This window comes from Chanodichthys erythropterus, chromosome 18, assembly GCF_024489055.1.
Source record: "Chanodichthys erythropterus isolate Z2021 chromosome 18, ASM2448905v1, whole genome shotgun sequence".
NCBI classification, from domain to species: Eukaryota; Metazoa; Chordata; class Actinopteri; order Cypriniformes; family Xenocyprididae; genus Chanodichthys; species Chanodichthys erythropterus.
The window spans coordinates 35,853,989-35,870,714 of record NC_090238.1 but is presented as its reverse complement, the minus strand read 5'-3'; the positions used below and the strand labels follow the sequence as shown (position 1 = coordinate 35,870,714).

The 16,726-nt window shown below is 35.4% G+C and overlaps 1 protein-coding gene across 2 annotated transcripts in view; it reads left to right on the top strand.

Moving 5' to 3' along the window:
- The window catches only part of slc24a4a (solute carrier family 24 member 4a), a 40,189-nt gene extending 25,889 nt beyond the window's left edge, over positions 1–14,300 (top strand). The window contains exons 8-17 of one of the 2 annotated variants that reach the window (XM_067367642.1): positions 108–133; positions 221–274; positions 815–903; positions 3,216–3,385; positions 4,823–4,970; positions 7,186–7,352; positions 7,999–8,113; positions 8,223–8,335; positions 8,430–8,495; positions 13,987–14,300. In XM_067367642.1, the coding sequence (XP_067223743.1) occupies positions 108–133; positions 221–274; positions 815–903; positions 3,216–3,385; positions 4,823–4,970; positions 7,186–7,352; positions 7,999–8,113; positions 8,223–8,335; positions 8,430–8,495; positions 13,987–14,139 (1,101 nt within the window). In that variant the 3' untranslated portion in view covers positions 14,140–14,300. Of the gene's footprint in view, positions 1–107; positions 134–220; positions 275–814; positions 961–3,215; positions 3,386–4,822; positions 4,971–7,185; positions 7,353–7,998; positions 8,114–8,222; positions 8,336–8,429; positions 8,496–13,986 lie in introns of both variants that reach the window. The other variant, XM_067367641.1, reaches the window with a different exon arrangement.
- The last annotated feature ends 2,426 nt before the right edge of the window (positions 14,301–16,726 follow it).

The window sequence follows — 16,726 nt, the reverse complement described above, 5'->3', positions numbered from 1 at the left end:
CCATGGCCAAAATGTGGGTTGTCACTGTTAATTTCTAGAGCATGTAATTAAGATGAAATTCTGCTGCCACTCCATGAATATTTACAGATTCTTTATATTTCTTTCAGTTCATTTACGATGACAAGATTTTATGGTAAGTGAACTTCTGTCTGAGTATACCTAATATTGACGGGTTGAAGGCAGAGATCTGATTGGCTGTCTCTTCCTTTTGTCTCTGCAGGTGGGAGAGTCTGATACTGATTCTCATGTATTTTGGCTACATCATCATAATGAAGTGAGTCCCCTTTCATTTTGCATACTCATTTAAACATCTGATTCTTTATTTTAATTAAAACAACCATTTAGCCTTCAAGCATTTTTAAATAATTTATGCATTAATATTTAACCATTTAAATAATTAAAGGAGCATATTAGCAAAGTACACTGGTATTAAAATCAAGGTATTGAATCATTAATTTTTGCTGGTATCCGCATACTGACATACTACTTTGATGAGCTGAATTAAGGTGCGGCCATATTGTTCAAATTTTTTTGTGGGTGAAATCCAATTATTTCAATAAGAATTCACAAGATTGGGAATTCCATGTGAGGGCAAAGATTTCCTCAGGCAGATTTTGCAGTGATTCAAGTTGGTCATTCGCCATGTTGACCAACAGGAAGTTTGGCTTGGTTTGAAAGACTTCATATATCGCTTCACTACTGACAATAGAAAATGGACTGAAATTTCACCAAAATTTCACTAATGTCAACACCTTTGGTGTTTAAATTGTTTAAATCAGTTTGTGGTTTTAATATTTATAATTTATTTTTAAAGGTTTAACACTAGCATGCAGAACTACTTTGTGGGGAAGGAAGACAAGGGCGTTGGCAACGGTAACACGGTCATCAGCGAGATGGAGGATGGTAATGAATGTTATGGGCAGTTTTGGGATGATGCATCATGGCCGTTACTCAGCCCAGGTAAGGGTAACTAGACAGGCTTCCTCATGGGATAGCGACTAACCCTCTGCTGCTTGCAACAAAGTCGGATCTTGTTCTCTTCAAATTAATTCCACTACTATCTGTATGTCTTCTGTTTGCAAAACCTACGCCAACAGCACTTACTGAATGCGTAGCCGTCTGACATCTCTTATGAGAGGCTGACACTTTGCTTCCTTGCTGAATAACCGCGGTGCGCTTTCTGTTTCAGAGTGTCCTGTAGTGCAGCTCTAACCGTTGTGCTGCGTGACGGTCTCTGTCACCCCCCTGCTGAAGCCTGTCTGTTTAGCCTTACTAAATCTGCCCTGGCTCCTGTCTCATCCTGCAGTGTTCTTCGTGTGTGTTTTCATGTCTTACTTTCAGTACCAGTAATACATCCTTCCATTCGTGTACAAAATGGTATCCGTCACTGTGCCTGTATGATAAGGTTTGTATTCATGTATTCATTTGAGGTTTTTTGAAGATATCTTCCAAGGACAAATGCAAGTGAAGTATAGATATGGTAACGTCAACATTAAATCAGAATTGAGAATGTTTCTCAATTTATCTGTGCATGTAGTTCCAAAGAAAAACGTCTTTATAATCTTTGATCAAAATGTAATAATTGCTCTGCTTCTAAAACGACATTCCTTTTTGGATGATGTCACTTTTATTTGGATGATGTTATTTCTTTTTTACCACCTCCCCTTTTATATGCCTGTTATACAGAATATATATAATATGTGTGTGTGTGTGTGTGTGTGTGTGTGTGTGTGTGTGTGTGTGTGTGTGTGTGTGTGTGTGTGTGTGTGTGTGTATTTTATACCCCTATATTTTACTTTTATAAAAGCCCTTTTTTTTTTTTAACCTTATTAAATGCATGCGTCATCTTTCATGTCAAATTCTTACATTTGATAGATAAATTAATTTATAATATTAAGACACTATAGGACTTTTACCAGTCAAATTCAAGAACCTACACTGCAAAATTATGCACCTGCAATAAATGTTGCATTTATGCATTTATATTTTTTTTAATATACAAATGATAAGAAATGTTAGAAAAAATACAATGATACTTTTAAACATGAAACTAAACTACCAGTAGGTGGCGTCAAGTCACTAAATGAGTGAGTCATTGAGTTGTTCGTTCAACCGATTCATTCAAAACACAATCATTCAATAACAAAACACTGCTAAGTGTTGCTTTGAGAATGCGCAATAGTTCTGCTGTGATCTTTGTTTGGTGAAATGGAACAAAAACATTCAATATTGTATCTAAAATGTAAGGAACTTAATATTAACTACTTGTTTTTTGAACTTTAAAAATCAATGTAAAATTTGCAGTCGTGATAATTTTCCACAAAACAGCTCCCTGGTCATGTTATGTCATATATCTGCGATTCATTGGCGGATAGTTGCTTCAGTCTAGTAAGTGTTCATCTTGAAATGTATTCTTACGTTTACTTTAAAAAAATAAAAAATAAATAAATAAAAAATCATTAATGATTTCACACCAAAAAGACAACAATCTGAAGGGAAACGTAGGAATTTGTGTATGAAGTACTACAGTAGGCTTTATAGGGTTATACAGTATATGTTGTACAGTTATTGTCAGTACCAATATATATTGTGACACCCTAACAATAATAATGATTCGGTGACATGAGATTTGGGCAGGATTATCTGTTTAGTCAATGAATGCCAGAAATGAGTGTTTGGGAAATGCTACAATTATTAGCACTTAAAGGCACAGAAATTATATACTTTTCCTTTAAGTTGCTTTTAACACAGAATATTCCTTTTAATATAATGAATGTCTTGGGTCAGTGTGTTTTGTCTATACATTGTTGATAGTTTATTGTCAGTAGAGCTCTTCCTGTGACGTCCAGCTGTAATCTGGAGGATGACTGAGAATTTAATTTCATGTCAGTATTCTGTGTGTTGATGGTTTCTGACAGTATCCTGAGGGGCTCAGAGGTGGGCCTACAGTCTATCCCAGCAGGAATCAGTTTCTCACTGACAGGCAGGACTTAGATTGAAAATTGTGACATCCTTTTTCTTTTGAGTGTTTGTGTTTATGGTCATGCTGGTTTCTGTGCACAACTGTTGTTGTTTTTTTTAGTCTCTCAGGGGAGGTTTGACAGGTGTGTGTGTGCGTGTGTATGAACAAATGCTGTATGTGATGTGTGTTTTAGGCACAAGTACCATCATGTAGGTACACTTACAAATGTTTTTTTTTTCTTCCGTGTCCACAGTAAAGCCCAGTAAAACATACTCTAGGGGCTCTGTTGTGATGGTGGACGAGATGATAAATTCAAGCCCCCCACATTATCGGTTCCCTGAGGCCGGCCTCAGGGTCATGATCACCAACCACTTTGGACCCAAGACACGTCTGCGCATGGCAAGCCGACTTATCATCCATGAGGTAAGAAAATACACCTGCTGAGTGAATGCGGCTGGAAAAATAAGCTAATAATCCACAAAAGTCTGTGGGTTATGGTGGTTTTAGCACAGGAGGAAATTGAGTACCTCAAGCCCATTTAAAAGGAAAATTCACAAAAAAAATAAAAATAAATAAATATAATCTACTTCATGTTGTTCAGAACCTGTATGACATTGTTCTGTGGAACACAAAAGAAGATTTTTTTTATTTATTTATTTATTTTTACAATGAAAGTCAATGGAGTTTAGTGTTTCGGACCTTATTTTTTGTCCATAATATGGACAAAAAAGAAAGTCATACAGGTTTGGAACAACATGAGGGTGAGTAAATGATACAGCTTTCATTTTTCTTTCAAGGAATAGTTCAACAAAAATGTTGCCTTAAGAAATATGACTAAAGGTCCTTGCACACTGTCTTTTCTGAAAAATTACTAAATTCACGTCTGAAATTTTTGCATGTTAAAAATGAAATGCATACTCATGTTGTCAATCACATTTACACACTGCCTCCGAAACTCTCATTGTCATAAAAACATTTGAATTGGATAAGAAACGCATACGAAAATTTCAAACTCGGTGTGCAAGGATCTTTATTCTCTCTAAAATATCTAAAAAACATTTATTTTCCGCTGATGTCAGTGCTTCAATGTATTTCACAACTTAAAGTATCTAGAGAATTTTTCAGAAAACATTAAATTCGTGATTGATAAAATTAAGGCCCATTTTATTGTTTTCGAACATCATCTTTTTTTTGGAAAATCTCAAAATGCAGAATTAAAATGGGTTGTGAATGCTGATTCATGTTAAATTCAATAAGTGTGAGTCAGTTGTAGATTTTAAGGGCTTCAAATGCAGCTCATCTGTTCAGAATTACGGGTCTGCATTATAATAGTGCATTTCACACTGGCGACCCAGAGACTGGATTATAAACCGGAGTTCTGAATATCTTATGCGCCAGTCTTTGTTGGTTAACTCAGCGCTGTGGAGTTTTCTCATCAGGTAGCCCAGTTCTTGGTGTGAGGCTGATTAAACTGTTTCTATAAATATCCACTTGCTGGAATTCAAAGAATTGTGTTAGAAATTCAAACCCCTGCTACAAAGACTGCTGAGGAATTTAATATAGACATGTCAGCTAGTTAAGAAAGAAATGAGGATGGGAATGGTGTTAAACTGATCATGGATGAACGTTATGGACACAGAAGGTTGTCGGTCTTCTCAGTATAACATTTTAAGGGATAGATCACTCAGAAATAGAACAATCTGCTCTTCTATTGCTTTTATGTTGTTTCTAACCCATGTGTTTTGGAAAAAGTAGCACCATACTGACTTGGAATAGCTATTGCTTCAAAACATGTTAATTGAAAAGAGTGGAATTGTGAGGTAGCAGATAAGAGTGAAGTTTTGCTCTTTATACATGCAGCAGCAGCGGCTAGTGAAGACAGCCAATGGGGTGGATGCAGTGCTGGTGGCTGATAAGAAAGCTGACACCATGGAAAATGGCAATGTAGCGGAGGACAAACTCGCTGAGGAGCTGGAGAGTGAGATGTCATCTCCTTTCAACTTGCCTGGTGAGGCGGTTTAACACATTAACACATCGTATGATGTGGCATATGTGGCATCTGAAATGTATACCTAGTCTTTACCAACAAGGGGTTCCTATGGTGATTTTTAAAAAAACTTGAAATATCAAGGTATTTAAAAATTAGTATTTCCGTGGTAAGACTTTACATGAGGTTTCATGAATTAACAATGAACAGCAATTTTTATTGCATTTATATGTCAATTAAACTAACTTATAGAAAAGTTTTAAATAAAAATAATGGTAACATTTTAAAATATACTTTGTGTACATTATCATTCAAAAGTTTCAGGTCAGCAAGGACGCAAATCAATCAAAGTGATGGTAAAGACTTTTACAGTATGTTGTTGCAGAAGATGTCTATTTCAAAAAAACAAAATTTATTCAGACACCAACAATTTCACACATTTATTACAGTTTATTCACAATAGTTTAATAAAAGGGTAATATAATATGACAAGAACTCAGAGTTAAAATGTGTCAGAAAAAATTAATCTTTATAATGTCAGATGACACTTGAGCAAAACATGATCAGGTCAAAGTGTCTGAATAATTTTTGGTCCCAAATTTGTATCAATTTTACCATGTTTGGGGCCCTATAATTTCAAGTCATAAAAACGGAATTTACTATATAACGCGGAATGTCACGGAATTAGTCAAATTTTTGATGAATGAATTAAAAGCAGGTCAGTACACGTAAATTCACAATATAAACTAGTGACTGAATATTAAACCGCAAAAAGACTATTTAAACATGAATCTTGCATACCTGTGTGCCTCTGAAATGAATGATGCGGCAGTGCAGTTTCATTTACCTCACACCGCCTCACACACAGGCGCACGCACGCTGAAGCACATGCGACGCTCGTGATGTTTTCGTCCTCTGCCGCCTCACTATATGAACACACAAATTCATCTCCAGAGCTGCTCTGAAAGTCACTTCATCAGCATTTAACCGCTTCGTTTGAGAAAACTACAGTCATAAACAGAAAAACTCAAAGCTCAAGGCAAACCGTCAAAATAAGTTTACATTTTACATTTACATTTATGCATTTGGCAGACGCTTTTATCCAAAGCGACTTACATTGCATTATACTATACATTTGTATCTGAGTATGTGCAATCCCTGGGATCGAACCCATGACCTTGGCATTGCTAGTGCCATGCTCTAACCACTGAGCTACAGGAAAGTTTGATTTAACTTGACAGAAACGTATTACTGTTGTACAGTAGAATTTAGATGAATTTAATAATAAATTATTAAAATATATTTTAAACAATAATCTCAGTGTTTCTTCCATGTTTTAATTTTAACAGTAAAGCTCTGTTGTGCAGCACATTGTTTGACAAAAAAGTTTAATTTCCTGATTAAAAGATAAATTAAATGCTATGCGTTCATTTGATTGCCAGAAAAATTTAAATACACAACAGAACTTCTGAAGAAAAAAAAAAATCATAAAAATATATTTTTTAATTAATTAATTTTGTTGTTTTTAAGAATTCAATTAGACATGCTTTTGATTAATAAAATGGAATCCAGAAAACAGAATTTGGTTAAAAAAAAAAAAAATTTGAGGGGAAAGAATAAACATTTTTTTTTTTTTTTTTTTTTTTGTTAAACATTTATTAAATTGTTGGTAAATTGGACAAGATTCATTATTTCAATAAATTAGACATGCTTTTTGATTACTAAAATTTAATTTGACCATTTAAAATGGAGACAAAAAATAAATAAAACCGAAAAAATGGAATCCAGAAAAATTAAACCGGAATTTGGGAATTTTATAGGGCCCTACATAAGCTGGGTTTTTTTATCTACAGTTATGAGTGTTATAAGCTCTTCCCAGAGTGAGATATCATTGGTCACAGTATATTTTGGGGGTTTTTTTTGGTGCGTTGTGAATGTGCCTGGTACAGTAAGAACACTGAATTGAATGAACAATGCACAGAGCTTTACTCTGTGTGTGAGAGCTCAATTGTGAGGAAAATCACATGACAAAGGTTCTTATGTTATTGTGTTGAGATTATGGCTTTTTCTTTTTACTTGTGAGCTGTGCTTTGATATGAGATATGTGCTGTGCTGCCTGCGCAGTGAACTTCTAAGTCACCATAAATACAGGATGGTCAAATGAATGCCATGAATATAAAGAAACTTTTTATTTGTGGAGGCTTAATTGGTGATGTGCTGTACCATGTGACTGTAGGAGGCAGTTTGGATAAAGTGAAGTTTTTCATTTCCTGGCCCATTTTGGTGTTGCTGTACTTCTCCGTGCCCAACTGTGCCAAGCCACGGTGGGAGCGTTGCTTCATGCTGTCCTTCTTCCTCTCGACTCTGTGGATAGCTGTCTTCTCCTATGTCATGGTGTGGATGGTGAGTTCCTTTGTGTATATAAGCATTCACATTTGGATACAATTCCCACCCCCTGCATTATTTAATTTAATTTAGTATTTAAACGTAATGAATTGTGTAAATGCTGCATATTTAAAATCTTAACACATGAAGTTAACTAACCACTACATGTATTCTTCAATAAAACGGAATGATTCGTGAGATATTATTCTCAAACTATTTACCTCAGGCAAGTCATTTAGAGTCCACAGCATGTTAGTTCATTAGAGAAATGAACTCTTGAGGTAGCATTTTACTAAATGTATGCACTATATTAGCTTATATATTCATTATATTTACTTTACCTGTTAGTAATGTCTTATTCACTATATATTTAAATATAATTGTCAGTAAAATAATGTGAAAAGCACAATACAAATAAACTTGAATTTAATATGCATTAACTTTGGCTGTCCTAGTAGTTTGTGAAATCGTTTTTATTTTTTCCTTAAATTTATTTAGACCCCCCTGGTGGTCCTTGGATGCCAGTTGGGAAATGTCTGTTTTGACTCTATTTCTTTGAGTTTTGGCTTATTTTAGGTCATGCTGCTTGCAGGCATGTTTCATCATTATTCCTGTAAGCATCTCCATTTCTTTGAGGCTCATTAATGTGGGTTGCTGTGTGCAGGTCACAATCGTTGGATACACACTTGGAATCCCAGATGTCATTATGGGTATAACTTTCCTGGCTGCTGGCACCAGCGTTCCCGACTGCATAGCCAGTCTTATTGTCGCACGGCAAGGTAGATCTCTTCTTTGTTTTTTATTTCTTGGTTTTCTTACCTTTTTATTTATCTTTTATCCATGTTGAGCTTACTTTCCAGCTCTGGATTTGTTTCTTTGTGTGCTCAGGCCTGGGGGACATGGCTGTCTCAAACTCGATTGGCAGCAATGTCTTTGATATCCTGGTTGGGCTCGGTGTTCCCTGGGGCATCCAGACGATGGCTGTCAACTATGGCTCTGTGGTATCTATCTTTGTCACTTCTCAAACATGCGCACACACACACACACTCCCCCAAAGACTGTAAAATGATCTTTTATTTTTTGTGTCCTATTTAGGTTCAAATCAACAGTAGAGGATTGGTTTACTCCGTTGTTCTGCTATTAGGTTCAGTTGCATTAACCGTAAGTAAATGTGAAGAACAATTCACCTCACAAATACAAAAGTACTGTATGTGGACACCTCATGTTAGTTTTAATTAGGCCCCCTAATTCACGAAACTTATTCAAAAGTTCTATGGCTGGGTATTTAGATATAACAGAAATACACCCAAATTAATTAGAATAATATTTTGCTTGTGTCTATAAAACAAAAATACTCTATCTGCACATTTTAAATTATACCGGGTATTGTTTCAGATAAATTCAAACTGTTACAGTAATTCCTTTTTGAACTCCTTTGAACTGAAAGCACTTACTCCTAAGAGTCATTTATTTTGGGAATCAGGCTACACTCTTTGTATTTACTGCAGGGTCCAGGGTTCCTACGCGGTTTGGAAAAGTATGGAAAAGTATGGAATTTGATTTGAGTTTTTTCCAGGTCTGAAAAAGTATGGAAAAAAGAAATCAGAGTATGGAAAAATATTTGTGTTTCCAGACTATTGCCTCTATTCAGTTTTCTAATTTATTATACCTGCAAACTAGTCACTTTGTGGCGAAATTAGCAGTTTTGAATCAAAATACATCATTTATGTGAATCGTTTACATCCGAAGAGTTATTTTTTCGGGGTGAGTGACTGTGTGACACAAGATTCTCATAAGAATTGCAAATGGGCTACTATTTTTCCATAGACTGGAGTTAGTCACTATCTTTCTTGGCGCTCTGTAGCGTGACCAGCCATCTCTTTGGCTTTACTAGTTACAACACAAAATGATTGAACATCTGAAGGTATATTGAAAGATACAGTACAACTTACCAAAATCTGTCATGTCACATGCAATTGATTAATCAGCGTTTCAACCGCAGAAAGGCGTCAATAAAACAGCTTGTAAAAATGTCACATTTAGCCTACCTCAGAAAAGCCTTACAATGTCCAATAACTCATCATTTAGCTACAAAAATTAACTTTGAGAGGAGCATTTTGATAAATATATGCTCTATAGGCTATTACATATTCATTGTATTTGTACTTAACATGTGCTTCTATATTGAATACATAAATCTGTTTTATGACAGTCACTATTTAAATGTTTAGGCCTACTTAAAGAGTAGAAAAATAATTGTCACTTTTATTATAACGTTATTATAAAAACTTCCTTATGTGTAAGTTAGCCTATATATAAGTAACTTACGATCAATTTAACCTAATATTATAATGACGTACCAGCTGTGGTTCCCTGTATTGTTTACAGCATTAGTTGAGAGATTTTTTTCTTTGAGGAAATTTGCCATGTACTGTACCTGATAGGCCCAAATTAATCAATACTGAATCAAAGGTAATCAAATCAAAATCAAATTGCAAGCTTCTGAATCAAAATCGCATTCAATTATGAAATTTGTCAATGCTCAGCTCTGGTGCCAAAATGTTTTATTTTTAATTTTTTACTTGAAGCAAATGTTGTTTTTTCCATTTATGTTCTTTTCAGAGTGCACCAGAATGCTTCCTTTACATGTTAAAATCACAAAAATCTTCTCCTGGGGGAGGATGCCCCCAGACCCCCTACAACTATCTACTTTCTACATGTCACCTTTTTCACCTCTCTTCACTTTGCAAATATGTTTATAGAGTTACGAATTTCTAAAATATTACGGAAACTGCTTGTGCTACTCATACTCGTAGGCTACTCTATAAAAATACTTTGATACATATAATATATGATACATATAATGTCGAGAACAGAGCAGATGGATAAATCACAGAAGGATCTCTATAAAGGAAATGTATCGAATTAATAGACAAATTAAATATTCACGCCTATGTAGCGAGTGGTATGGCCGGAAAGGGAAACAAACTAAGTCATGACAACTTGTTAAACGGAATATATTAGTACTTGTAGATTTTATCCCCAACAAAAGTTACAGAGGTACGTGGTTTTTAAGAAGAGAAGGGCCTAGGACATGAATACTAAATACAAAACTTTATTTCAACAATCAAACACTAATTTAAAAATCACTAAAAGACTGTAGGACCCGGACTACAAACATGAAGCAGTGACATTTCCTCTCTCAAGATCCATTAATCAGTTCATGTGAGTACAGTTGTTCAATATTAATATTATAAAGCGGCGAGAATATTTTTGGTGCGCCAAAAAACATAGAAAAGGAGACCGAGGCTCACCAATGGCAGAAATCGTTTGGAAGGAGGTCTGGAAATTTGAGTATGGAAAAGTATGGAATTTTGAAATGGAAAATGTGTAGGAACCCTGAGGGTCTCAAATAGAGGTTGACCAATAATGAATTTTACAGATAACAATAATGATAATTGGTAAAAATAAATAAATAAACTTAACTAAAACATTTTTGTACATCAAAAGACCTGAACTTTATTACAATGTTTTGCACCCAGTATGGCATTGTGCATTATCATGCGAAAACAGGCCAATGTCATCGAGGAACACTGTCATGAAGGGGTGTACCTGGTCTGCACCAATGTTTAGGTAAGGTTGGTGACACGTGTCAAAAATCCCAGCCCATAGTTTCCCAGCAGAACATTGCCCTGAGCATCACACTTCCTGCACCATCATCTTGTCATCCCACATTGCATCCTGGTGGAATCACTTCCCCAGGTAAACGGCACACACGTACATGGCCGTCCACATGATGCAAAAGAAAGCAGGACTCATCGGACCAGGCGAACTTCTTTCACTGCTCCAAGGTTCAGTTCTGACACTCATGTGCCCATTGTAGACACTTTCGACAGTGGGCAGGGATCATCATGGGCACTCAGAGCAAACTCTGCTGTGTATGGGTCAGACTGGTCAGTTTTAACACATTCCTCCCATAGCCATCATCAATTTTTTCTGTGACTTGTGTAACAGTAGACCTTCTGTTGGTTCAGACTAGAGAGCCTTTGTTGCCCTCACACATTGATGTCTTGGGCGCCCAACACCCTGTTGCTGGTCTGTGGTTTCTCCCTCCTCGGACCACTCAGAGGACCCCACTTACTTTGCCATTTCAGACCCATTTATCTGGCCATAACAATATGGTCCTTGTGAAAGTCTCTCAGGTCTTTACTCTTGCCCATTTCTCCTGCATACAACACGTTGACTGAGAAATGATTGTTAGCTTATGATTAGGGCTTGAAATTAACTTTTTTGCGCACCTGTCACTTTGGCTAGTGGTTCTCCAAAGATACTAGCCACACAGCATTTTCACGGTCCATAATTGACATTGATACCATGGGGAAAACTGCCATATTGGTATTTTTAATATTATCTCATAATTTGTCAGCAGGTACATTAAGACCTGACATATGGATCCATTATACTGTTTCAAATGCGTTTTCTTTCTCAACCGTTTACATTCACTTAAAACAACTGACAGTTTACGTGAATACCCACCAAGACTGGTATTTTGACATCATTTTGTGTGTATTCGGGTGTTTAAGCGCAATAAGCAGCAATAAAGAACTCAATTTAGCACTGAGAGGCAGCTTTATGTGTGCACACTTTGGGTGTGAGCACAAAATCTGCAGGAATGAGTAAAATTTTGAATCTTCAGAAATGTATGCCTTGTAACACCAACAATATTCATCCGGAGCAAATGAAACAAATGAGTGAGGGGTGGTGGGTTTGTGTGTCTACTCGCTGTCGGAGAGATGAGAAAGTGCAGCTGGTATCGTGTATCTATTTTGCGGAAAATTAATATTGGAAGCGTTTCAGATATTTCAGTATTAGTATGTCAGTCCGTCCAGAAAAACTTGGAATTTTTTTGTGATTGTTGCGGGCAAAAATCCTTGATTTTTTCGGCACGTTTTCTTAAAACATGCAATGGAATATGCAGGATATATTTGCAATTTTATGCGATGAAATTGCGGGAACTTGCAAAAACTGTGGTTTGATGAAAAAGAGAAAAAAAGGTGATTTCCCCCAACACATTATTATTATTATTATTATTATTATTATTATTATTATTAGGCTTCTACCTTAATGTAAAGAGTCATTTCTTAATACTTCCTATGATAAACAAGCATACTAAATCACAGAATATTTAAGTTCTCATTCTGTTTTATTTCAGACCTTAATCAACACATGGCTCAACAAGTCAAACAAGTTATGTAGCTTTACAAAAGGAATATGAGTTTGTAGAAAGGCGCTATATAAAAAACTTAATAATAATAATAATAATATTCAACAACTTCTGTAAAAATAAATAAATAAATGTGTGCTTCTTCCTGCCTGCTTCCGCTGCTGCTTTAACCATCCTTGGCGGTGGCAAAGTGAAAGTGGTTTTCCAGCGTCAACACACAGTTGCACGGAGATCAAAATATTTTGCCCCCACTGTCATGTAACACACCAGGAAACTGCTTTGCGCGGTCTTTTGCGCTTATTTTTGTTGACAAATGAGAATGATTTACGTGCTTCATCACGGTTTCATGGTTTGCAGATGATGTTCACTTCGCGTAATTACGTCACTTCATAAGTTCCCATGACAATAGGGGGAAAATAATGGCGCTTTACTGGTGTGAAGTAAATGCAACATTTTTTTTCAACTTTCTGCTAAGATATGTGACTTTTTTGCAACGAAAATTCAGGGATTATGAAATCATGCTAGCCCCGCATATTTTGCTTGCTGAAATGGCAATTTATGTGGCGAAACTGCGGCGTATTTGAAAAAATGCGACCCCCACATAAATATGTGGACTTTATGCGATAGCCTGATTTAATGCGTAATCAGCTAATCGCATAATCACGTTTTTCTGGAGGGACTGGTATGTATCGAAAAATCACTATTTTTGACATTTCATTGGACTTGGTTTATTATTTCAGCCTTTTTAGAAGACTACAATTGAAGCTTGTGTATATTATATATATATAATTCCACCTGCCAAAGTGACTAGTAGGAGTGACAGCATTACACGCCACTGCTGAAATCCACCCGCATTTGATGGGATAGTGGATGGTAATGTCAAGCCCTGCTTACCATCTAATCAACCCAGACCTTGATGTGTGACCTTGTTTAGAAGATGATTAACATTTTTCACTTCACCTGTAAGTGGTCATAATGTTTTGGCCCAGTGTGTAATTGTATAAATATATCCCCCCCCCCAAAAAAAGGATAGTAGTAAAATGAACTTGCTGTCTTTTTTTTTTTTAATGTAGTTTTCAAATGGCATCTATATATTTTGTATCCATTTGTCCTCGCGTGACTGTTACACCATTCAACGCTAAAACTGATAAATTGGTCAACCTCAAGTCTAAACCATGCAGTTATATGCATTCAGTAGAATGTAGCAGCATGGACACATTTTTACACAGCCACTAAAAATAGGCATGAAGTATAAGATCACTCTTGGGTTTCAAATAAAGATCACAATAAATTGGAATTTTTTTTTTTTTTTTTTTTTTTCCAGCCCTACTTTTCTGCTCCAGCATGACAATGTTTAATTTTCAATATGGTGTATATAAGATGTTGTTCTCTGACTTTTTACTCCTAATTTTGGTTCTTCACCTTCAGGTGTTGGGGATCCATGTGAACAGGTGGAGGTTGGACTTCAAGCTGGGCGTGTACGTGCTTGTTCTGTATGCCATCTTCCTCTGCTTTTCCGTCATGATCGAATACAACGTCTTCACGTTTGTCAACTTGCCCATGTGCCATGAGGATCTGTAGGCCAGAAGATTTTCATGGGTTTGAACCAAAATACCTCCAGGATAGACCAAAATTTCCAATGATTCTGCTGTTTCCTGTTTAATCTCTTTACTGAGCTGTTACTGTTGAAGAAAACCACAGTCACCCCTTCACATTTAATCCACTGTGATTCAGATGGAAGAACTGCATTTTCCAGAATACCATTGACTCTCTCCATCAATTCCAGGAAACGAAATTCTCCTTGGCAGCTCTCTTTATAACTGGAAATTCTTCCACTTCTGAACCTTGGACAATCACAATGCAACCCGTAATTGTCTTTACTGAATTGACAATTGTCTATACAGGATTCAATCTGTACACTTTCATCACAAACTGCACACACTGCAATGACAAAGAATGCTGCTCATTCTTGTATGCATTAGCAATCTACATTTTCTAATTTCTGTCTTCCCTTGAGACACTCTTTGACATGAACATAATGCACTTTATATGTAGCGTAAAACATCTATATCACATTAATTTATTTCCTCCAGTACGGGAAAATGAAAGTACGTCCTTGATGTGGTGCAATAAAAAGATGGAACTGAACATGAAATCACTGCCCTCGGGCAAGAAAGTGATTCTCGCAGCTCGTTACACACAAGAAAACTCTTGAAAATATGCCGCATAACAGATGTGAAGCATTTTCTGTTATGGATCGTGCAGCAGGGGGTGAGATGTTATGGAGTCCTTATGAGCTGGACAATGTATTTCCTGCTGAGAGCTTCCGGCAGGTGTCCAATGGAGAGGTCAGTGAAGGGGACAAATTGAAACAGAAGCTCTACTATTAGACACGTTTTGTTTTCCCCTTTATCATTCCAGACCTGCATTATTGAATGGAACCAATCATAAAGCACACATCAAAAGCTGCTCCTCACCTCTCTCTCAGACCAGAGCAGACGACCCTCAGGACCGCTCTTTCCTTGTTTTGCGGTGTGAAAGATTAGACTGGCAACTATGGCTGCTTTAATACACATACTGATGACATCACAAACAGAGATCCTGGATTTCGCAAACATGCTATAAATCGACATTTTTCTTGTTTATATGTAAATATAACATTGCTGATCCTGTTTGAACCAGTGCTTCCTTACAGATGAGGGGAGGGGGGTGGATTTATGTACGGTATTTCCAATGCACCCGTACCTCCCTCTCTGGATCTTTATTACCGTTTGTCTGTAATGCATGATTTGACACAAAGAAGCCATTTCTAAAGCAGGGCGAAAGCTTTGTGAGCTCACTGTCAATGTCCCTATAAGGATGAATCTCAAGAAAATATGCCCAGGTCATATTTCACCCTAAAATCAAAAGAAAAGCATAAATTATATTGTGCAAGTACAGTAAGTGAAGTTTTATGACCGTTAAATGCATTTCAACATTTATTTCCATGGCAGTGAAGCACATTTTCAATCTCAAATTCTCATTGATGTAATGCATCTGGACTATATGCTGTAACAGGTTTTTTATATTTAATTTGGTGTAAATTAAAAGCAGTTACCATACAAATATTACCATGATTTATAAATACTTAAAATTTATATTTTAAAATGTACTTTAAATGTTTTTTTTTTACATTACTGTAAAAAAATATATATATATATATATATATATATATAGCGGTAATGAGAATATTTTTCATATTATTGTAATGACATTTTTTGCATTGCGGTAATTATTTTCATTGAAGTAATTAAAATTACAATAACACAAAAAATCATTACCGTAATTTTAATTACTGTAGTGAAAATCAATGCAAAAAATGTCATTACAATAATACAAAAAATATTCTCATTACTGTAATTAATTACTGCAATAAATCATTAACGCAATGCAAAAATTTAATTACAATAATAATAAAAAAAATCATTCTCATTACCGTAATTTTAATTTTTCCAATGAAAATCTTTACTGCAAAAGTCATTACGGTAATGAGAATTATATTTTTTTGTATTATTGTAATGACATTTTTTGCATTGCGGTAATGTTCATTGCAGTAATTAAAATTACAATAATACAAAAAATTATTACTGTAATTTTAATTACTTAATAAAAATAATTATCGCAATGCAAAAAAAATGTCATTTCAATAATACAAAAAATATCGTTCTCATTACCATAATGACGTTTTTTTTTGCATTGCAGTAATGATTTTCATTGCAGTAATTAAAATTACGGTAATAAGAATGTGGGATGAGGAATACATGAGGTGGAAAATGTGCTTAATTACAATTATATTAATAGAAATTAACTTTAGTTTAATAATTTTTTGTTCACATTACATGGTAATAAAGTTAGTAGTTGTTGTTTTTTTTTTATTGCATTATTATATTTTTTTTCTTTTTGGTCTTTCGTTGCCAAAATGAAAATTACGGTAATGAAGTTTGGAAAAATTTACTAAATCGTGATTAAAAATGTCACAATAGAAAAAAAAAAAATCTTAATGGTCGTCAAAATTAACTTTTTCTTTGAGCATAAACAAATTTCTAATTTCTTAATGTTTTGGCCTGAAATATGACCTGAACATGTTCTTGACAGGTTTCCTGAGATTCACCCATAAACGGCAGCTACC